Source organism: Pseudophryne corroboree, chromosome 10, assembly GCF_028390025.1.
Source record: "Pseudophryne corroboree isolate aPseCor3 chromosome 10, aPseCor3.hap2, whole genome shotgun sequence".
Lineage (NCBI taxonomy): Eukaryota > Metazoa > Chordata > Amphibia > Anura > Myobatrachidae > Pseudophryne > Pseudophryne corroboree.
In genome coordinates this window covers 131,929,594-131,953,710 of record NC_086453.1, presented here as the reverse complement: position 1 = coordinate 131,953,710, position 24,117 = coordinate 131,929,594, and the positions used below count along the sequence as shown (strand labels likewise).

General features: G+C 46.6%; 1 protein-coding gene across 2 annotated transcripts in view; it reads right to left on the bottom strand.

The window, feature by feature from the left end:
• Positions 1-203: 203 nt before the first annotated feature.
• The window catches only part of LOC134966230 (branched-chain-amino-acid aminotransferase, cytosolic-like), a 194,976-nt gene continuing 171,062 nt past the window's right edge, over positions 204-24,117 (bottom strand). For both annotated transcript variants that reach the window (XM_063942800.1, XM_063942801.1), the window contains one exon: positions 204-1,383. In XM_063942800.1, coding sequence (XP_063798870.1) covers positions 1,345-1,383 — 39 coding nt within the window. In that variant the 3' untranslated portion in view covers positions 204-1,344. The remainder of the gene's footprint in view (positions 1,384-24,117) is intronic.

Below are 24,117 nucleotides of genomic sequence, written 5' to 3'. Positions count from 1 at the left end.
AGAACAAATTTGAATTGTTTTACTGAAGAAAGGCATTAATGTGTTTTATTCAGGAGGTAGCATTGAGTTACATTCTGGTCACCACCTCTTTCAGATTCTCTGTACTATAATTAGGATAAAAAGCTCTGCTAACCTAAAATTTGTCAGCCATCATAAAATTGTGTGTAATTCAGGATTTACTGAATTGGCCCAATAAAAAAAAACAAATTTGAAGGATTTATTTCCATTGTCATCATAAGATTTCCGGCAAAGTAGCATTACATGTTTTATTGCCAAAAGACAAAGACGTTTAACAGAGCCATTATTCACCTTATTCCTGGCTCCAGTGATTTAAGGGTCAGGATAAGTGTCACTGAGTGGTGCAATGACGCATACCAACTACACCAAGAAATTCTTGTCACATACAGCAAACAGATCCAAACTCTGGCCAGTGAGCCAATCACGCCCCACTACCTGCTGCAATGACCCTCTGCCAAACTCCATGTTCTGCAAAATGTATGTGTTTTATCTTCCACCTTGGATATGAAAACCAAAGTGACAACAAACGCAGGTGTAATCATCAATGTCATTGAAAGTAAGTAATACACATGCCTCAATCAATCATGCCCAACAGACTATCAAATACCAATATTAAATACTAGAATTTCCATAATAATTCTTGATGAGCAGTTTCCGGTTATTTTCATGGATTTACCTTAAATTCAAATCCTTCAATTGAAATCCTTTACAAACACTAGCACTGATCAATGTTGTGAGAACCTACATAATAATATAAATTGCTGCCCAAGTGCCCCCTCTAGTGTTGGCTTGTGATTCTGCAGTTATAGTGTTGTAAGGACAAAAACAGCCACAGCCCAGAATATGACTGAACGTGACATAAGTATGTTTAATAGCTGAGTAGTTTGAGAAAAATCTAATTTGCTTTTTATATTGCTGTAAGAACATGGAGCCTTGTGTATAGCAGCAGTGTGGAAGACCTGTTCTAGATTGTACTCCTGTAGCACCATCCATGTATGTAAACTACAGAATGTACAATACACAAGAGAAAACACAAAACCAGCACCACTATCATTGTTTTCTCTAATCTACAGTTACACAGCATTCTAGTTTATCTACTACCATAATCTCATAGTTCCATTCAAAACATTAAGGTACAAGAGGCCAGGTATCTGTCATCTTTGAGTATAAAAAGTAAACGACAAATGAAAAGGCTGCAATGTTGGAGGTAGACGCTCTTGTTTTTGATTCTCATGACAAGTCCCAAGAAAAGTGAAACCGCTTATAAATAAAATCCATGGATTGCAATGTTTTGGAATGGAAAGTTTCACGGACGTCTCATCCATTTCAGACTAGGTATACCCATTCGCTGGGAGTTCTGCCGTACTGTAGAGAGAAAGACATGGTCATTTTAGAAACACATGACGGTACATAAAAAAGGTATGATTGGGTTTATACTGCATTAGCTTTCTGGGAATTGTAGTTTATTAACAGCAATTGTATACAAATGAAAACAAAAGGTAATTCATAAGTGTGAAAACACCCTTCTAAAAAGGAAATGCTTAAGGAAATATTAATCCAGGGAACGAATAAAGATACATTAAAAACGAAGAACACCATAGTTTTTCTTGTGAAATTCTGCATCTGTTTGAAATGTCACATGACTACTTTCCCAAATAAAAATATTACAGTTGCATCCAAGATAGCCGACTTTAAGATAGCCGCTATACTTGTGACATATCCTAAAAAGTTTTCCCCCACTCCCATATTATATGTGTAGACATTAGTATTTCCTTACTCATTTCCTTTTTATAAGGGTGTTGCCACACTTATTGACCCTGTATTACAGTTTACAGAAATGTATATATTTTTATTTGGTACACCATCCATCATAACAATGTTATAGCCAGATAACTTATGTAAGACAGATCATTTTATTTAGTTTACAGTGATGGCGTGCGCTAGGTCATATATTGGGCGGAATTCAAATGTATCGCGTCCGCCAGCAGCTATTCAAATGTGTGAAAAGTAATCTGGGCGCCCAAACGGGACTTTTCGCGATCGCATCCCCGACTGCTATGGGCGCGATAGTGGCGATAACAGGGGACAAATACATTTAGCCCCACAATCTCTGGTCACTTAAAACGGGAGATCGTGCGTGATATATATCAACTGAATATTGCCCATTGTGTGGCAATATATGCCAATATGATAGACTGGCATTTTATTTCCCAGTTCCTTTGAAGCTGTTTGCATACTTTTGTGCTTTGCTCACGTGAAAATCTGTTTGGCACATGACCGCTAGTGCCTACCATAAACATCTGTATATAGATGGTTCTGAATAATAAGAATTTACTTACCGATAATTCTATTTCTCGTAGTCCGTAGTGGATGCTGGGAACTCCGTAAGGACCATGGGGAATAGCGGCTCCGCAGGAGACAGGGCACATCTAAAGAAAGCTTTAGGATCACCTGGTGTGCACTGGCTCCTCCCCCTATGACCCTCCTCCAAGCCTCAGTTAGGATACTGTGCCCGGACGAGCGTACACAATAAGGAAGGATTTTGAATCCCGGGTAAGACTCATACCAGCCACACCAATCACACTGTACAACTTGTGATCTGAACCCAGTTAACAGCATGATAATAGAGAAGCCTCTCGAAAAGATGGCTCACTACAACAATAACCCGAATTTTTTGGTAACAATAATTATGTACCAGTATTGCAGACAATCCGCACTTGGGATGGGCGCCCAGCATCCACTACGGACTACGAGAAATAGAATTATCGGTAAGTAAATTCTTATTTTCTCTGACGTCCTAGTGGATGCTGGGAACTCCGTAAGGACCATGGGGATTATACCAAAGCTCCCAAACGGGCGGGAGAGTGCGGATGACTCTGCAGCCCCCAATGAGAGAACTCCCGGTCCTCCTCAGCCAGGGTATCAAATTTGTAGAATTTTACAAACGTATTTGCTCCTGACCAAGTAACTGCTCGGCAAAGTTGTAAAGCCGAGACCCCTCGGGCAGCTGCCCAAGATGAGCCCACCTTCCTTGTGGAGTGGGCATTTACAGATTTTTGGCTGTGGCAGGCCTGCCACAGAATGTGCAAGCTGAATTGTACTACAAATCCAACGAGCAATAGTCTGCTTAGAAGCAGGAGCACCCAGCTAGTTGGGTGCATAGAGGATAAACAGCGAGTCAGATTTCCTGACTCCAGCCGTCCTGGAAACATATATTTTCCGGGTCCTGACAACGTCTAGCAACTTGGAGTCCTCCAAGTCCCTAGTAGCCGCAGGCACCACAATAGGTTTGGTTCAGGTGAACGCTGAAACCACCTTAGGGAGAAACTGAGGACGAGTCCTCAATTCCGCCCTGTCCGAATGGAAAATCAGATAAGGGCTTTTACAGGATAAAGCCACCAATTCTGACACGCGCCTGGCCCAGGCCAGAGCCAACAGCATGACCACTTTTTCTGTGAGATATTTTAACTCCACAGATTTAAGTGTGTCAAACCAATGTGACTTTTGGAACCCAAAAACCACCTGGAGATCCCAAAAGTGCCACTAAAGGCACAAAAGGAGGCTGTATATGCAGTACCCCTTTAACAAATGTCTAAACTTCAGGGACTGAAGCTAGTTCTTTTTTGGAAGAAAATTGACAGAGCCGAAATTTGAACCTTAATGGACCCCAATTTCAGGCCCATAGATACTCCTGTTTGCAGGAAATGTAGGAATCGACCCAGTTGAATTTCCTCCGTCGAGCCTTACTGGCCTCGCACCACGCAACATATTTTCGCCAAATGCGGTGATAATGTTTTGCGGTTACATCCTTCCTGGCTTTGATCAGGATAGGGATGACTTCATCCGGAATGCCTTTTTCCTGCAGGATCCGGCGTTCAACCGCCATGCCGTCAACGCAGCCGCGGTAAGTCTTGGAACAGACAAGGTCCTTGCTGGAGCAGGTCCCTTCTTAGAGGTAGAGGCTACGGATCCTCCGTGAGCATCTCTTGAAGTTCCGGTTACCAATTCCTTCTTGGCCAATCCGGAGCCACTAATATAGTGCTTACTCCTCTCCATCTTATCAATCTCAGTACCTTGGGTATGAGAGGCATAGGAGGGAACCCATACACTGATTGGTACACCCACGGTGTTACCAGAGCATCTACAGCTATTGCCTGAGGGTCCCTTGACGTGGCGCAATACCTGTCGAGTTTTTCCCAACGGTTTATAATCATGTGGAAGACTTCTGGGTGAAGTCCTTACTCTCCCGGGTGGAGGTCGTGCTGAGGAAAACTGCTTCCCAGTTGTCCACTCCCGGAATGAAAACTGCTGACAGTGCTATCACATGGTTTTTCGCCCCGCGAAGAATCCTTGCAGCTTCTGCCATTGCCCTCCTGCTTCTTGTGGCACCCTGTCTGTTTACGTGGGTGACTGCCGTAATGTTGTCCGACTGGATCAACACCGGCTGACCTTGAAGCAGAGGTCTTGCTAAGCTTAGAGCATTGTAAATGGCCCTTAGCTTCAGGACATTTATGTGAAGTGATGTCTCCAGGCTTGACCATAAGCCCTGGATATTCCTTCCCTGTGTGACTGCTCCCCAGCCTCGCAGGCTGGCATCCGTGGCCACCAGGACCCAGTCCCGCATGCCGAATCTGCGGCCCTCTAGAAGATGAGCACGCTGCAACCACCACAGGAGGGATACCCTTGTCCCTGGTGACAGGGTTATCCGCTGAAGCATCTGAAGATGCGACCCGGACCATTTGTCCAGTAGGTTCCACTGGAAAGTCTTGCGTGGAATCTGCCGAATGGGATTGCTTCGTAGGAAGCCACCATTTTTACCCAGAACCCTTGTGCATTGATGCACTGAGACTTGGTTCGGTTTTAGGAGGTTCCTGACTAGCTCGGATAACTCCCTGGCTTTCTCCTCCGGGAGAAACACCTTCTTTCTGGAATGTGTCCAGGATCATCCCTAGGAACAGAAGACAAGTCGTCGGAACCAGCTGCGATTTTGGAATATTGAGAATCCAATCGTGCTGCCGCAACACTACCTGAGGTAGTGCTACACCGATCTCCAACTGTTCCCTGGATCTCACCCTTATCAGGGAATCGTCCAAGTAAAGGATAACTAAAATTCCCTTCCTTCGAAGGAATATCATCATTACGGTCATTACTTCAGTAAAGACCCGGGGTGCCGTGGACCATCCCTACGGCAGCGTCTGAACTGATAGTGACAGTTCTGTACCATAACCTGAGATACCCTTGGTGAGAAGGGTAAATTTTGACATGAAGGTAAGCATCCTTGATGTCCCGAGACATCATGTAGTCCCCTTCTTCCAGGTTTGCAATCACTGCTCTGAGTGACTCAATTTTGAATTTGAACCTCTGTATGTAAGTGTTCAAAGATTTTAGATTTTAGATTTTAAAATCGGTCTCACCGAGCCGTCTGGCTTCGGTACCACAATAGTGTGGAATAATACCCCGTTCCCTGTTGCAGGAGGGGTACCTTAATTATCACCTGCTGGGAATACAGCTTGTGAATGGCTTCCAAAACTGCCTCCCTGTCAGCGGGAGACGTCGGTAAAACAGACTTTTGGAAACGGCGAGGGGAATACGTCTCGAATTCCAATTTGTACCCCTGAAATATTACCTGAAGGATCCAGGGGTCTACTTGCGAGTGAGCCCACTGCGCACTGAAATTCATTGAGAACGGGCCCCCACCGTGCCTGAACTTGTAAAGCCCCAGCGTCATACTGAGAGCTTGGCAGAGGCGGAAAAGGGTTTCTGTTCCTGGGAACTGGCTGATCTCTGCAGCCATTTTCCTCTCCCTCTGTCACGAGCAGAAAAGAGGAACCCTTTTGTCCGCTTGCCAACCAGGACTGCGCCTGATAATACGTCGTCTTATTTTGAGAGGCGACCTGGGGTACATCCCCTTTTTTTTTAAGGCAATACTTCCAAATGCCGTTTGGAATCCGCATCACCTGACCACTTTACTGGTATAATTGGACAACGCACTTATACTTGATGCCAGTCGGCAAATATTCCGCTGTGCATCATGCATATATAGAAATGCATCTTTTAATTGCTCTATAGGCAATAATATACTGTCCTTATCTAGGATATCAAATTTCCAGTCAGGGAATCCGACCACGCCAACCCAGCACTGCACATCCAGGCTGAGGCGATTGCTGGTCGCAGTATAACACCAGTATGTGTGTAAATACATTTTAGGATACCCTCCTGCTTTCTATCAGCAGGATCCCTAAGGGCGGCCATCTCCAGAGAGGGTAGAGCCCTTGTTCTTACAAGCGTGTGAGCGCCTTATCCCCCCTAGGGGGTGTTTCCCAACGCACCCTAACCTCTGGCGGGAAAAGGTATACTGCCAATAACTTTTTAGAAATTATCAATTGTTATCGGGGGGAAACCCACGCATCATCACACACCTCATTTTATTTCTCAGATTCAGGAAAACTACAGGAAGTTTTTCCTCACCAAACATAATACCCCTTTTTTTTGGTGGTATTTATATTATCAGAAGAGTGTAAACTTTTTCCATTGCCTCAATCATGCAATGTGTGGCCCTTTTGGAAATCACGGTTGTCTCTTCACCGTCGACACAGGAGTCAGTATCCGTGTCGGCTTCTGTATCTGAGGTAACGGGCGCTTTAGAGCCCCTGTATGAGACGTCTGGACATGCACAAGCTGAGTAGCCGGCTGTCTCATGTCAACCACTGTCTTTTATACAAAGCTGACACTGCCACGCAATTTCAACAGTACATCCACTCAGGTGTCGACCCCCCAGGGGGTGACAACACTATTACAGACACTCTACTCCATCTCCTCATCATTTTTCTCCTCATACATGTCGACACAAACGTACCGACACACAGCACACACACAGGGAATGCTCTGATAGAGGACAGGACCCCACTAGCCCTTTGGGGAGACAGAGGGAGAGTTTGCCAGCACACACCAGAGCGCTATATATATACAGGGATAACCTTATATAAGTGTTTTTCCCTTTATAGCTGCTGTATTGTTTATACTGCGCCTAATTTGTGCCCCCCTCTCTTTTTTAACCCCTTTCTGTAGTGTAGTGACTGCAGGGGAGAGCCAGGGAGCTTCCCTCCAACTGAGCTGTGAGGGAAAATGGCGCCAGTGTGCTGAGGAGATAGGCTCCGCCCCTTTCTCGGCATCCTTATCATCCGTTTTCTTGTATGTTTTGGCAGGGGTTAAATGCATCCATATAGCCCAGGAGTTATATGTGATGCATTTATTTTAGCCATAAAAGGTTTTCTATCGATTTATTGCGTCTCAGGGCGCTGCCCCCCCAGCGCCCTGCACCCTCAGTGACCGGAGTGTGAAGTGTGCTGAGAGCAATGGCGCACAGCTGCGGTGCTGTGCGCCTACCTTTATCTGAAGACAGGAAAGTCTTCTGCCGCCGATTTTTCCGGACCTCTTCGCTCTTCTGGCTCTGTAAGGGGGCCGGCGGCGCGGCTCCGGTGACCCATCCAGGCTGAACCTGTGATCGTCCCTCTGGAGCTAATGTCCAGTAGCCTAAGAAGCCCAATCCACTCTGCACGCAGGTGAGTTCGCTTCTTCTCCCCTTAGTCCCTCGATGCAGTGAGCCTGTTGCCAGCAGGTCTCACTGAAAATAATAAACCTAAACTAAAACTTTCACAAAGAGCTCAGGAGAGCCCCTAGTGTGCACCCTTCTCGTCGGGCACAGAAAATCTAACTGAGGCTTGGAGGAGGGTCATAGGGGGAGGAGCCAGTGCACACCAGGTGATCCTAAAGCTTTCTTTAGATGTGCCATGTCTCCTGCGGAGCCGCTATTCCCCATGGTCCTTACGGAGTTCCCAGCATCCACTAGGACGTCAGAGAAATAGTAATTTGGTGAACAGAGCCGAGTACTGAAGGGGAAGTGGTTCACAGTTCCATAGGAGTAATATCATTGCTTGACACTTAAACATCAGATATCAGCCACAATCAAATCCTTCTTTCACCTGAGGAACATAGCCAGAATCAAGCACTTAATTCCCTCAGATGATCTGTCAAAAGTCATCCACGCATTTGTATCATCTCGATTAGACTACTGTAATGCCCTCTACCTTGGTCTCCCAGTAAAACAATTGCACTGCTTACAGCTGGTGCAAAACACAGCTGCCAGGCTGTTAACCGACCAGCCCCATTCTAGCCACATAACACCCATACTCTACTCCCTTCACTGGCTGCCTGTAACATGGCGAATAATCTTCAAGATTGGCTTACTGAGTTTCAAAGCATTACATGACCAGGGCCCAAGGTACCTGAAGCAGCTTCTGACCCCATAGTGCCCCACTCGATTACTGCGATCTGTAGATGAAGGACTTTTAGCAGTACCTAGAATCTGCCGTAATTCATCTGGGGGTCGAGCTTTTAGTCATGCGGCTCCGACTCTATGGAACTCACTTCCCCATACAGTATCTACATGCTTCTGTATTTTATGAAAAGCTTTTTTGTACTTCATTATTTTCTGTACTATATTATGCTATGTATCTGTTAAGCGCCTTAAGTCCTATTGGAGAAAGAGCGCTATATAAATAAAAAATAAGATTTTACTTACCGGTAAATCTATTTCTCGTAGTCCGTAGTGGATGCTGGGGACTCCGTAAGGACCATGGGAATAAACGGGCTCCGCAGGAGACATGGGCACTTTAAGAAAGAATTTAGATTCTGGTGTGCTCTGGCTCCTCCCTCTATGTCCCTCCTCCAGACCTCAGAGAAACTGTGCCCGGAAGAGCTGACAGTACAAGGAAAGGATTTTGGGAATCCAGGGTAAGACTCATACCAGCCACACCAATCACACCGTATAACTTGTGATAACTTTACCCAGCTAACAATATGAACAATCACAGAGCATCAGATAAACTCTGATGCAACTATAACATAACCCTTATTTAAGCAATAACTATATACAAGCATTGCAGAAGAAGTCCGCACTTGGGACGGGCGCCCAGCATCCACTACGGACTACGAGAAATAGATTTACCGGTAAGTAAAATCTTATTTTCTCTAACGTCCTAGTGGATGCTGGGGACTCCGTAAGGACCATGGAGATTATACCAAAGCTCCCAAACGGGCGGGAGAGTGCGGATGACTCTGCAGCACCGAATGAGCAAACACAAGGTCCTCCTCAGCCAGGGTATCAAACTTGTAGAACTTTGCAAAGGTGTTTGAACCTGACCAAGTAGCCGCTCGGCAAAGCTGTAATGCCGAGACCCCTCGGGCAGCCGCCCAAGAAGAGCCCACCTTCCTTGTGGAATGGGCCTTTACTGATTTAGGCAGCGGCAACCCAGCCGCAGAATGAGCCTGCTGAATCGTGTTACAGATCCAGCGAGCAATAGTTTGCTTTGAAGCAGGCGCCCCAAGCTTGTTGGAAGCATACAGGATAAACAAAGATTCTGTTTTCCTGACCTTAGCCGTTCTGGCTACATAAACCTTCAAAGCCCCGACCACATCCAGTGACTCGGAATCCTCCAAGTCAGTAGTAGCCACAGGCACCACAATAGGTTGGTTTATATGAAAGGATGAAACCACTTTCGGCAGAAATTGTGGGCGGGTCCGCAATTCTGCTCTATCCGCATGGAAAACCAGATAAGGGTTTTTATATGACAAAGCCGCCAATTCTGACACATGCCTAGCCGAAGCCAAGGCTAAATAGCATGACCACCTTCCACGTGAGATATTTTACTACCACCGTTTTGAGTGGTTCAAACCAGTGTGATTTCAGGAAACTCAACACCACGTTAAGATCCCAAGGTGCCACTGGAGGCACAAAAGGGGGCTGAATATGCAGCACTCCCTTTACAAACGTCTGAACTTCAGGCAGAGAAGCCAGTTCTTTTTGAAAGAAAATGGATAAGGCCGAAATCTGAACCTTAATGGAACCCAATTTAAGGCCCAAAGTCACTCCCGACTGTAGGAAGTGAAGGAAAAGGCCCAGCTGGAATTCCTCCGTAGGGGCATTCCTGGCCTCACACCAAGCCACATATTTTCGCCATATACGGTGATAATGTTGAGCCGTCACATCCTTCCTAGCCTCTATCAGCGTAGGAATGACCTCATCCGGAATGCCTTTTTCTGCTAGGATCCGGCGTTCAACCGCCATGCCATCAAACGCAGCCGCGGTAAGTCTTGGAACAGACAGGGCCCCTGTTGCACAAGTCCTGTCCTAGAGGCAGAGGCCACGGGTCCTCTGTGAGCATTTCTTGCAGATCTGGATACTAAGTCCTTCTTGGCCAATCCGGAACAATGAGTATTGTTCTCACTCCTCTTTTCCTTATGATTCTCAGCACCTTGGGTATGAGAGGAAGAGGAGGAAATACATAGACCGACGGGAACACCCACGGTGTCACCAGTGCGTCCACAGCTATCGCCTGAGGGGCTCTTGACCTGGCGCAATATCTCTGCAGCTTTTTGTTGAGGCGGGATGCCATCATGTCCACCTGTGGCAGTTCCCACCGACTTGCAATCTGCGTGAAGACTTCTTGATGAAGTCCCCACTCTCCCGGGTGGAGGTCGTGCCTGCTGAGGAAGTCTGCTTCCCAGTTGTCCACTCCCGGAATGAACACTGCTGACAGTGCGCTTACGTGATTCTCCGCCCAGCGAAGAATTCTGGTGGCTTCTACCATCGCCACCCTGCTCCTTGTGCCGCCTTGGCGGTTTACATGAGCCACTGCGGTGATGTTGTCTGACTGAATCAGAACCGGTTGGTCGCGAAGCAGGGACTCCGCTTGACGTAGGGCGTTGTATATGGCCCTTAGTTCCAGGATATTGATGTGAAGGCAAGTCTCCTGACTTGACCACAGCCCTTGGAAATTTCTTCCCGGTGTGACTGTCCCCCACCCTCGGAGGCTTGCATCCGTGGTCACCAGGACCCAGTCCTAAATGCCGAATCTGCGACCTTCGAGAAGGTGAGCACTCTGCAGCCACCAGAGGAGAGACACCCTGGCCCTGGGGGATAGGGTGATTAACCGATGCATCTGAAGATGTGATCCGGACCACTTGTCCAGTAAGTCCCGTTGGAAGGGCCTCGCATGGAACCTGCCGAAGGGAATGGCCTCGTATGATGCCACCATCCTTCCCAGGACTCGAGTGCAGTGATGCACTGACACCTGTTTTGGTTTTAATAGATTCCTGACCAGTGTCACGAGCTCCTGAGCTCTCTCTATCGGGAGATAAACCCTTTTCTGGTCTGTGTCTAGGATCATGCCTAGGAGAGGCAGATGAGCTGTATGAACCAACTGCGACTTTGGAATATATAGAATCCAGCTGTGTTGCCGTTACACTTCCAGAGAAAGTGATACGCTGTTCAGCAACTGCTCTCTTGATCTCGCTTTTATGAGGAGATCGTCCAAGTACGTGATAATAGTGACACCTTGCTTCCGCAGGAGCACCATAATTTCCGCCATTAACTTGGTGAATATTCTCGGGGCCGTGGAGAGACCAAACGGCAACGTCTGAAATTGGTAATGACAATCCCATACCGCAATTCTGAGGTACGCCTGATGAGGTGGATAAATGGGGACATGAAGGTATGCATCCTTTATGTCCAGAGTCACCATAAAATCTCCCCCTTTCAGGCTTGCAATGACCGCTCTTAGCGATTCCATCTTGAACTTGAACCTTTTCAGGTATATGTTCAGGGATTTTAAATTCAATATGGGTCTGACCGAACCGTCTGGTTTCGGGACTACAACATGGTCGAATAATAACCCCCTCCTTGTTGAAGGAGGGGAACCTTGACCACCACCTGTTGAAGATACAATTTGTGAATTGCAGTTAACACTGTTTCCCTCTCGTGGGGGGAAGCCGGCAGGGCCGTCGGTGAGGGGGCATCTCCTCAAAGTCCAGCTTGTATCCCTGAGACACAATATCTATTGCCCAGGGATCTAACAGGGAGTGAACCCACTTGTGGCTGAACTTACGAAGGCGTGCCCCCACCGGGCCTAGCTCCGCCTGTGGAGCCCCAGCGACATGCGGTGGATTTTGTAGAGGCCGGGGAGGACTTCTGTTCCTGGGAACTAGCTGTGTTGTGCAGCTTCTTTCCTCTGCCCCCGCCTCTGGCAAGAAAGGACGCACCTCGGACTTTCTTGTTTCTTTGTTCGAAAGGCTGCATTTGATAATGTCATGCTTTCCCAGGCTGTGCAGGAATATAAGGCAAAATATCAGAATTACCAGCTATAGCTGTGGAGACCAGGTCCGAGAACCCTTCTCCACACAATCCTCAGCCTTCCATATGCCTCTTAAGTCGGCATCATCTGTCCATTGCATATTCTACAGGACACGTCAAGCAGAAATCGACATAGCTTTGACTCTAGGACCCAGTAGACTCATGTCTCTTTGGGCATGTTTTATATATATATATCTCTTAAGACAGCATCTTTAAATAAGATTTTACTTACCGATAAATCTATTTCTCGTAGTCCGTAGTGGATGCTGGGACTCCGTAAGGACCATGGGGAATAGCGGCTCCGCAGGAGACAGGGCACAAAATAAAAGCTTAAGGATCAGGTGGTGTGCACTGGCTCCTCCCCCTATGACCCTCCTCCAAGCCTCAGTTAGGATACTGTGCCCGGACGAGCGTACATAATAAGGAAGGATATTGAATCCCGGGTAAGACTCATACCAGCCACACCAATCACACCGTACAACTTGTGATCTGAACCCAGTTAACAGTATGATAAACGCAAAGGAGCCTCTGAAAAGATGGCTCACAACAATAATAACCCGAATTTTTGTAACAATAACTATATACAAGTATTGCAGACAATCCGCACTAGGGATGGGCGCCCAGCATCCACTACGGACTACGAGAAATAGATTTATCGGTAAGTAAAATCTTATTTTCTCTGACGTCCTAGTGGATGCTGGGACTCCGTAAGGACCATGGGGATTATACCAAAGCTCCCAAACGGGCGGGAGAGTGCGGATGACTCTGCAGCACCGAATGAGAGAACTCCAGGTCCTCCTCAGCCAGGGTATCAAATTTGTAGAATTTAGCAAATGTGTTTGCCCCTGACCAAGTAGCTGCTCGGCAAAGTTGTAAAGCCGAGACCCCTCGGGCAACCGCCCAAGATGAGCCCACTTTCCTTGTGGAATGGGCTTTTACTGATTTTGGCTGTGGCAATCCTGCCACAGAATGTGCAAGCTGAATTGTACAGCTTGTTGGGTGCATACAGGATAAACAGCGAGTCAGATTTTCTGACTCCAGCCGTCCTGGAAACATATATTTTCAAGGCCCTGACAACGTCAAGCAACTTAGAGTCCTCTAAGTCCCTGGTAGCCGCAGGTACCACAATAGGTTGGTTCATGTGAAATGCAGAAACCACCTTAGGTAGAAATTGAGGACGAGTCCTCAACTCCGCCCTGTCAGAATGAAAATTAAGTAAGGGCTTTTATATGATAAAGCCGCCAATTCTGACACACGCCTGGCTGAAGCCAAGGCTAACAGCATCGACACCTTCCATGTGAGATATTTTAAGTCCACAGTGGAAAGTGGTTCAAACCAATGTGACTTTAGAAAACTCAACACCACATTGAGATCCCAAGGTGCCACTGGAGGCACAAAAGGAGGCTGTATGTGCAGCACCCCTTTTACAAATGTCTGAACTTCAGGTACTGAAGCCAGTTCTTTCTGGAAGAAAATCGACAGGGCCGAAATTTGAACCTTAATGGACCCTAATTTTAGGCCCATAGACAGTCCTGTTTGCAGGAAATGAAGGAAACGACCCAGTTGAAATTCCTCTGTAGGGGCCTTCTTGGCCTCACACCACGCAACATATTTACGCCAAATGCGGTGATAATGTTTTGCGGTTACGTCCTTCCTGGCTTTGACCAGAGTAGGGATGACTTCTTCTGGAATGCCTTTTTCCCTCAGGATCCGGCGTTCAACCGCCATGCCGTCAAACGCAGCCGCGGTAAGTCTTGGAACAGACAAGGCCCCTGCAGTAGCAGGTCCTTTCTTAGAGGTAGAGGCCACGGTTCGTCCGTGAGCATCTCTTGAAGTTCCGGGTACCAAGTCCTTCTTGGCCAATCCGGAACCACGAGTATAGTTCTTACTCCTCTCCTTCTTATGATTCTCAGTACTTTTGGTATGAGAGGCAGAGGAGGGAACACATACACTGACTGGTACACCCACGGCGTTACCAGAGCGTCCACTGCTATTGCCTGAGGGTCCCTTGACCTGGCGCAATATCTGTCCATTTTTTTGTTTAGACGTGACGCCATCATGTCCACCTTTGGTTTTTCCCAACGGTTTACAATCAGGTGGAAGACTTCTGGGTGAAGTCCCCACTCTCCCGGGTGAAGGTCGTGTCTGCTGAGGAAGTCTGCTTCCCAGTTGTCCACTCCCGGAATGAACACTGCTGACAGTGCTATCACATGATTTTCCGCCCAGCGAAGAATCCTTGCAGCTTCTGCCATTGCCCTCCTGCTTCTCGTGCCGCCCTGTCTGTTTACGTGGGCGACTGACGTGATGTTGTCCGATTGGATCAACACCGCCTGACCCTGAAGCAGAGGTTTTGCTTGACTTAGGGCATTGTAAATGGCCCTTAGTTCCAGAATGTTTATATGAAGAGATGTTTCCATGCTTGACCACAAGCCCTGGAAATTCCTTCCCTGTGTGACTGCTCCCCAGCCTCTCAGGCTGGCATCCGTGGTTACCAGGATCCAATCCTGAATGCCAAATCTGCGGCCCTCTAGTAGATGAGCACTCTGCAGCCACCACAGGAGAGACACCCTTGTCCTTGGCGACAGGGTTATCCGCTGATGCATCTGCAGATGCGATCCGGACCATTTGTCCAGTAGATCCCACTGAAACGTTCTTGCATGGAATCTTCCGAATGGAATCGCTTCGTAAGAAGCCACCATTTTTCCCAGGACCCTCGTGCACTGATGCACTGAGACCTGGCCTGGTTTTAGGAGGTTCCTGACTAGCTCGGATAACTCCCTGGCCTTCTCCTCCGGGAGAAACACCTTCTTCTGGACTGTGTCCAGAATCATTCCTAGGAACAGTAGACGTGTCGTTGGAATCAGCTGCGATTTTGGAATATTTAGAATCCACCCGTGCTGACGTAACACTACCTGAGATAGTGCTACTCCGACTTCTAACTGTTCCCTGGATCTTGCCCTTATCAGGAGATCGTCCAAGTAAGGGATAATTAAAATGCCTTTTCTTCGTAGAAGAATCATCATTTCGGCCATTACCTTGGTAAAGACCCGAGGTGCCGTGGACAATCCAAACGGCAGCGTCTGAAACTGATAATGACAGTTTTGTACTACAAACCTGAGGTACCCTTGGTGAGAAGGGTATATTGGGACGTGGAGATAAGCATCTTTGATGTCCAGAGACACCATATAGTCCCCTTCTTCCAGGTTCGCTATCACTGCTCTGAGTGACTCCATCTTGAATTTGAACCTTTTTATGTAAGTGTTCAAGGATTTCAGATTTAAAATTGGTCTCACCGAGCCGTCCGGCTTCGGTACCACAAACAGCGTGGAATAATACCCCTTTCCTTGTTGCAGAAGGGGTACCTTGATTATCACCTGCTGGGAATACAGCTTGTGAATGGCTTCCAAAACTGCCTCCCTGTCGGAGGGAGACTTTGGTAAAGCAGACTTCAGGAACCGACGAGGGGGAAACGCCTCGAATTCCAGTTTGTACCCCTGCGATACTACCTGTAGAATCCAGGGATCCACTTGCGAGTGAGCCCACTGCGCGTTGAAATTCTTGAGACGGGCCCCCACCATATCTGAGTCTGCTTGTAAAGCCCCAGCGTCATGCTGAAGACTTGGCAGAAGCAGGGGAGGGCTTCTGCTCCTGGGAAGCGGCTGCATGGTGCAGTCTTTTTCCTCTTCCTCTGCCCCGGGGCAGAAAGGAGTGGCCTTTTGCTCGCTTGTACTTATGGGAACGAAAGGACTGAGTTTGAAAAGACGGTGTCTTTTTCTGCTGATGTGAAGTGACCTGGGGTAAAAAGGTGGATTTTCCAGCCGTTGCCGTGGCCACCAGGTCCGATAGACCAGCCCCAAATAACTCCTCCCCTTTATACGGCAATACTTCCATGTGCCGTTTGGAATCCGCATCCCCTGACCACTGTCGCGTCCATAACGCTCTTCTGGCAGAGATGGACATAGCACTTACTCTTGATGCCAGGGTGCAAATATCCCTCTGTGCATCACGCATATATAGTAATGCATCCTTTAAATGTTCTATAGTTAACAAAATATTGTCCCTATCCAGGGTATCAATATTCTCAGTCAGGGAATCCGACCATGCGACTCCAGCACTGCACATCCAGGCTGAGGCGATTGCTGGTCGCAGTATAACACCAGTATGTGTGTATATACTTTTTAGGATATTTTCCAGCCTTCTATCAGCTGGTTCTTTGAGGGTGGCCGTATCAGGAGACGGTAACGCTACTTGTTTAGATAAACGTGTGAGCGCCTTATCTACCCTAGGGGGTGTTTCCCAACGCGCCCTAACCTCTGGCGGGAAGGGATATAATGCTAATAATTTTTTAGAAATTAGCTGTTTTTTATCGGGGGAAACCCACGCTTTATCACACACCTCATTTATTTCCTCTGACTCAGGAAAAACGATTGGTAGTTTTTTCACACCCCACATAATACCCTTCTTTGTGGTACTTGTAGTGTCAGAAAGGTTCAATGCCTCTTTCATTGCCGTGATCATGTAACGTGTGGCCCTACTGGACATTACGTTTGTCTCGTCACCGTCGACACTAGACTCAGTATCTGTGTCAGGGTCTGTGTCGACCCACTGAGGTAACGGGCGTTTTAGCGCCCCTGACGGTGTCTGAGACGCCTGGACAGGCACTAATTGATTTGCCGGCTGTCTCATGTCGTCAACAGTTTTTTGCAAATTGCTGACATTATCACTTAATTGTTTAAATACAATCATCCAGTCAGGTGTCGACTCCCTAGGGGGTGACATCACCAACACAGGCAACTGCTCCGCCTCCACATCATTTTCCTCCTCATACATGTCGACACACGCGTACCGACACACAGCACACACACCGGGAATGCTCTGATAGAGGACAGGACCCCACTTAGCCCTTTGGAGAGACAGAGGGAGAGTCTGCCAGCACACACCCAGCGCTATATATATATACAGGGATAACCTTATATAAGTGTTATTCCCTTATAGCTGCTGTTATTATCGTTATTTGCTGCCAAAAATGCCCCCCCTTCTCTTTTTTACCCTGATTCTGAAGCAGGACTGCAGGGGAGAGTCAGGGAGCCGTCCTTCCAGCGGAGCTGTGAGGGAAAATGGCGCTTGTGTGCTGAGGAGATAGGCTCCGCCCCTTCACGACGTCCTTATCTCCCGCTTTTTTGTGTAAAAATGGCAGGGGTTAAAATACATCCATATAGCCCAGGAGCTATATGTGATGTATTCTTTTTGCCACCTAAGGTATATACTGTTATATTGCGTCTCAGGGCGCTCCCCCCCAGCGCCCTGCACCCTCAGTGACCGGAGTGTGAAGTGTGCTGAGAGCAATGGCGCACAGCTGCGGTGCTGTGCGCTACCTTAGTCTGAAGACAGGATGTCTTCTGCCGCCGATTTCACCGGACCTCTTCGTCTCTTCTGGCTCTGTAAGGGGGACGGCGGCGCGGCTCCGGTGACCCATCCAGGCTGAACCTGTGATCGTCCCTCTGGAGCTAATGTCCAGTAGCCTAAGAAACCCGATCCACTCTGCACTCAGGTGAGTCCGTTTCTTCTCCCCTTAGTCCCACGATGCAGTGAGCCTGTTGCCAGCAGGACTCACTGAAAATAAAAAAACCTAAACTAAACTTTTATTCTAAGCAGCTCAGGAGAGCCACCTAGATTGCACCCTTCTCGGCCGGGCACAAAAATCTAACTGAGGCTTGGAGGAGGGTCATAGGGGGAGGAGCCAGTGCACACCACCTGATCCTTAAGCTTTTATTTTGTGCCCTGTCTCCTGCGGAGCCGCTATTCCCCATGGTCCTTACGGAGTCCCAGCATCCACTAGGACGTCAGAGAAATATATATATCTCTATATATACATATATATATATATATATACACACGTACTAGGGTCTCAATCTCTGCTGATAAGATACCTGTCCACGCTGTCTACTCAGCGTGGACAGGTACAATCGCCGGTCTGAGTAGTGTACCAGAATGTGCACGCTATCTGCAGGATCCCTGAGAATAGCTGTTACGTCAGGGCTACCTTTTGGGCAAACGTGACACCCTAGGGGAAGATTCCCATCGTATCCTGGCCCTAGTAGGGAAAGGATACTCCCTGAGAATTCTTTGTGGGAAACTGCAGTCTCTTGTCTGGAGATTCCCGCTCTTTTTTATCATGAGAGGAGGGAAATTTACCTCAGCTTTCTTCCCCTTAAAAATGTGTACCCTTGTGTCAGGGACAGATGAGTCACTAGTGATATGCAAATCATCTTTTATTACAATAATCATATATTGAATACTTTTCTGCCATTTTGGCTGTAACTTTGCATTATCGTAGTCGACACTGGAGTCAGACTCCGTGTCGATATCAGTGTCTATTATTTTGGATAGTGATCATTGAGAGACTCTGAAGGTCTCTGCGACATAGGGACAGACATGGGTAGATTCCCTGTCTGTTCTCTAATCTTTTGTGCAATAAATTCACCTTAGCACTTAATTACACATATCCAAACAGGTGTCGGCGTTGTCGACGGAGACACCCTCTCACACACATATTTGCTCCATCTCCTCCTTAGGGGAGCCTTTTACCTCAGACATGTCGACACACACGTACCGACACACCACACACTCAGGGAATGCTCATCTGAAGACAATTCCCCCACAAGGCCCTTTGGAGAGACAGAGAGAGAGTATGCCAGCACACACCCCAGCGCTATTAACCCAGGAATAACACAGTAACTTAATGTTAACCCAGTAGCTGCTGTTTATATTGATTTTTGCGCCTAATTATGTGCCCCCCCTCTCTTTTTACCCTCTTCTACCGTGTAACTGCAGGGGAGAGGCTGGGGAGCTTCCTCTCAGCGGTGCTGTGGAGAAAAAACATGGCGCTGGTGAGTGCTGAGGAAGAAGCCCCGCCCCCTCGACGGCGGGCTTCTGTCCCGCTTTCATGTACAATTTTTGTCGGGGGCTCATACATATATACAGTGCCCAACTGTATATATGCAAACTTTTGCCAAAGAGGTCTCTAATTGCTGCCCAGGGTGCCCCCCCTGCACCCTACAGTGACCGGAGTATGTGGGTGTAGTGTGGGAGCAATGGCGCACAGCTGCAGTGCTGTGCGCTACCTCAGTGAAGACTGGAGTCTTCTGCCGCCGATTTCGAAGTCTTCTTGCTTCTTTCACCCGGCTTCTGTCTTCCGGCTCTGCGAGGGGGACGGCGGCGCGGCTCCGGGATCGGACAACGAGGGTGAGATCCTGTGTACGATCCCTCTGGAGCTAATGGTGTCCAGTAGCCTAAGAAGCAGGACCTATCTGCAGAGAGTAGGGCTGCTTCTCTCCCCTCAGTCCCACGATGCAGGGAGTCTGTTGCCAGCAGAGCTCCCTGAAAATAAAAAAACCTAACAAAATACTTTCTTATAGCAAGCTCAGGAGAGCTCACTAAACAGCACCCAGCTCGTCCGGGCACATATTCAAACTGAGGTCTGGAGGAGGGGCATAGAGGGAGGAGCCAGAGCACACCAGAATCTAAATTCTTTCTTAAAGTGCCCATGTCTCCTGCGGAGCCCGTCTATTCCCATGGTCCTTACGGAGTCCCCAGCATCCACTAGGACGTTAGAGAAATAGGATTTTAATACCTACCGGTAAATCCTTTTCTCCTAGTCCGTAGAGGATGCTGGGGACTCCAAAAGGACCATGGGGTATAGACGGGATCCGCAGGAGACATGGGCACACTATAAGACTTTGAATGGGTGTGAACTTGCTCCTCCCTCTATGCTCCTCCTCCAGACCTCAGTTACAGGAACTGTGCCAAGGGAGACGGACATTTCGAGGAAAAGGATTTTTGTTAAACTAAGGGTGAGATATATACCAGCTCACACCACAACACACTGTACACTCGGATTACTAGGAATACCAGATAACAGTATGAACGAAAGACAGCAACAAGCTGAACATAGCCGATACACAACCTTTGTGTAACCGAGAACAACAATAAAACTGCAAGTAACAGTCCGCACTGGGATGGGCGCCCAGCATCCTCTATGGACTAGGAGAAAAGGATTTACCAGTCGGTATTAAAATCCTATTTTCTCTTACGTCCTATAGGATGCTGGGGACTCCAAAAGGACCATGGGGTCTATAACAAAGCTCCAGACCGGGCGGGAGAGTGCGGACGACTCTGCAGCACCGATTGAGCAAACATGAGGTCCTCATCAGCCAGGGTATCAAACTTGTAGAACTTAGCAAACGTGTTTGAACCCGACCACGTAGCTGCTCTGCAAAGTTGAAGTGCCGAGACTGATAGAGATAAAAGCTTAGCTACCATTCTTAATTATAATAATGCAATTCATTTCTATATTACAAAGAGATTTGATTAAACTAGCTTGAACATATGGAAAATATAAAAGCTTGTGTTATATAACATTGTGTGTGAAAGTGAGCATTTGGCACCCTGCTCTCTGCTCTCTCCTCAGAAATGGAAAATATCTATATGTAGCTCCAGATAAGCAGAAGGACAAGGGGCATATGAAGTTATATAATTGTGTTAATCATTTACTGCCAATATTTGTGTATAAATATCGAAGCTGACCAAAATAAAGCAGATTACTTATGAGACATGCGGCTGTGTGTGTCTTTGAGTTCTCTCAGCAATACATTATGACCTGGTATCCAGAAGTGACATGATAATCAAAGGGACCAACCAGAGCTACCTAGACAGCTCTATCATTTAATGGGGGACTCTACGGGATGACTAACACAAGGAAAGGCATCTAATGAGAGTTTCTGTGTTGGAGGCGAATTGTTCTCAAGGACTCTGATTTCACATTGGGTGAGTAAAACGATGGGACTGCAGCCATATTTTGCTCAAAAATCAGACTTCTTGAGTGTAGTTCTAAGTCCATTATAGAGACAATGTGCATTTATGTTTTTCCTTGAACTGTCATTATAAAGAAACCCGATTATCTTGTCACACAGCCTAGATTACTTGAATTATGTTGTATTGCGCAGCTAAAAAGTATTGCTTGTTGTAATCTAAGGCAGATACAGGTGTATTGCTTGCGCAGCTAAAGTTTATTGCTTGTTGTAATCTAAGGCATATACAGGTGTATTGCTTAGCTAAGGTGCATTGCTTGTTGCAGCTACAGTATAAAGCTAAGGCATAAGGCGTAAGGCATATTGCAGTTGTTGTCATATGTTTGTATGTTCTATATGTATGCTGAATGACTGAATCTGTGTCTATGTCTTATTAGCGCATGCGCCCACAGAACAATTGGAATAGAATACAAAGGCGTACCTAGTTTGCAATTGTGTGCGGTACAGAGGTATACTAAGGTTAATTATTATGCAGGATTTACCCAGTGTTTTTTGCAACGTAGATAACCATCTCAGAATAGGAAAGGCATTTTAACAGAATTTGCTAGTATTGTGGGATATCATTTGGATGCTCAAATGTTATCAGTGCATAGAAATGAACCATATCCTTTCTGCTTAGCTGATTAACCTACTGATCATTTTTTTAAAAAAAAATACCAGCAGTGTCCAACAAGTTGTCAGAAAAGTTAGAAGACTGAATATGGTGTTTTAGATTGCATGTATTGTAAATGTGATTTAGTACAGTCAGACAAGTTCAGTAGAAACAAAAATAGGCTGAGAAAGGTTTGTGTCCAAACAAAACTTATAGCCAGTGATATACAGATACTTCTCGTTCAAAGACATATCCCTCTTCGCCGCAGGTGGATTCGGCCACACCCAGAGGGCTTAATTACCCCAATGGGAGGGAAAGGGAGTAGGATGAAGCTATAGCAGAACGTGAGGGAAGGAGAGGAATTTAGCGTATTAACGCTATCCTTAAAAGAGCTAATTTTCCAAAAGATGGAATCTTAGATACAGAGGCTTGGAAAAGGTTCCAGGCCACAGATAGTCACTGGCTACAAAAGAAAGGTTATTTGGACACTGTAAATATATGGCTTATTGTTTCACAAGAACTGGAAGTTGAGGAAAGAATTAGACAGGAAGATTGTAGGTTTAATATAATACCACCACCCAATGTTACAATAACATGTTATGCTATTTATAATGATGGGAATGTGGAAGGGGGGTCAGCCCCCTCAGCAGTATCAATGCATGCAGAATCAAGGACACATGATAAAGCAGGAGTTTTAACTCCTTCAGCAACATATGCAGAACAAATGACAACTGAAAAACGTTATGAAAATACTTTAAGTTATAAAAAAAATCCAGAAGGTACACTGGTTCTTAGGGATGTTATCCACTACCCTGAAAGAAAGTGTCTTTATTGTGGGAGATGTGTTCCGGAGGGAAGTGAAAAATGTTTCTTTTGTGGTAACTGGGTAGAGCCAAATTCAGGACCATGTGAATCACAAAATGTTAAACCAAAAACTCCAGGGATATTTAGGAGGTTGTGGAACTTTGCTAGTAGTCCTAACAGAGATCCAAGAGGAATATCTCGTAAAAATTACAATGTAATGCCTGTTAGAGTTAGTAGTCATGCTAATCCCAGACATACAACTGACAGGTTACCTGGGGCTGAAGGTTATATTGCAGCATATGTGGAGCAGGAACAATACATACCCTGGCTCCCTTCAGAGGTTATGCGTACTGTAAATGACTTACCAGATATCAGAAAAAGTCCAGCTGAATTTGAAAAAAAGATTAAACAAGTGTATCTTGTGTATAGACCGTGTTGGGTTGATTTAGAACAGATTCTTAGAGCTTCCATAGGAATAGGTGAATATAATATGCTTCTTGCCATAGCTCCTCAGGAGGCAGATAGTGATAGGGGGAAAATTGAGAATGCTCCCCTTGAAGCCAACCGCTATACTATGGCTTCAGGCTCACAACTGTTGTATAGAGTACAAGTCAGATGTAAGCAAATTAGAGACACTGCACCAGCTGAACCTGATCTGGTACAAAAAAACCTCAGCATAAGGGAATACTCTAACAACGCCAGACTGTTTGCTTGAATACAGGCAGCAGTTGTATGCAGTCCGACCAGAAGCAAATTTGATGAACATTACCTCACTAGTAGAAGTCCTAGAAGGGATTCAAGATAACGAGAAAGAAAGGAGAGATAAGAGAACTTCCAAAGCACCAGCTGTTACTATACATGTAGTGCAGGCTGCCCAGTCTAACACCAAGACAAATAAGGTCCAAAATCAAGGTAAAGGTGTAAATAACTCCAGGCCCTACACCACAAGAAATGTGCAGGGTGAAGACATGACTGGTAAATGTTTTTGGTGCAAGGTTTCAGATCATCAGAAGAAGAAAAGCAGAAAATACCAGACATGGCTGAAATATAAGGACTCTGTCCCAAACTTCACGGTACAACAGGAATGACTGAATCCTGCTACGGGGTCCACCTACTCAAGTGACACCTACACTGACCGCATAAAAGGTACTGTTATGCTTACTCTACCTACAGGAAACACCCTAGAATGCCTTTTGGACACTGGAGCAGCAGTCACTGTACTTAAGAAAACTGACGTCCCAGAAGAACTCTTAACCAGCCACTATGTCGATGGGACAGGACTGGGAGGACAGCCCCTCCCTCTTCAAAGAGTGAATTTGTTGGGAGCTGATATCCTTAACATCATGCAAGCTACTATTCAGTATACCCCACAAGGAATCAAGTATACCAGCAATATTCCAGCTATCATGAAGCCTAGCATTGAAGCAGCAATTGAAGTTTATCTACATGCAAGTTTTGTATGACAGCACAAAGAAAGAGGCTTCAAGCTACACCACAGAGCAAGTTGAAGAAATTCCATGAGGAGAAAGGCCATGCACTTGGAGTCATCACGCAACTGCATGGAAGCAAGCAACGCCCAGTGGCTTATCTTTCAAGCAAACTGGACAACATTATCCAAGGAGCACCCACCTGCATCAGAGCAG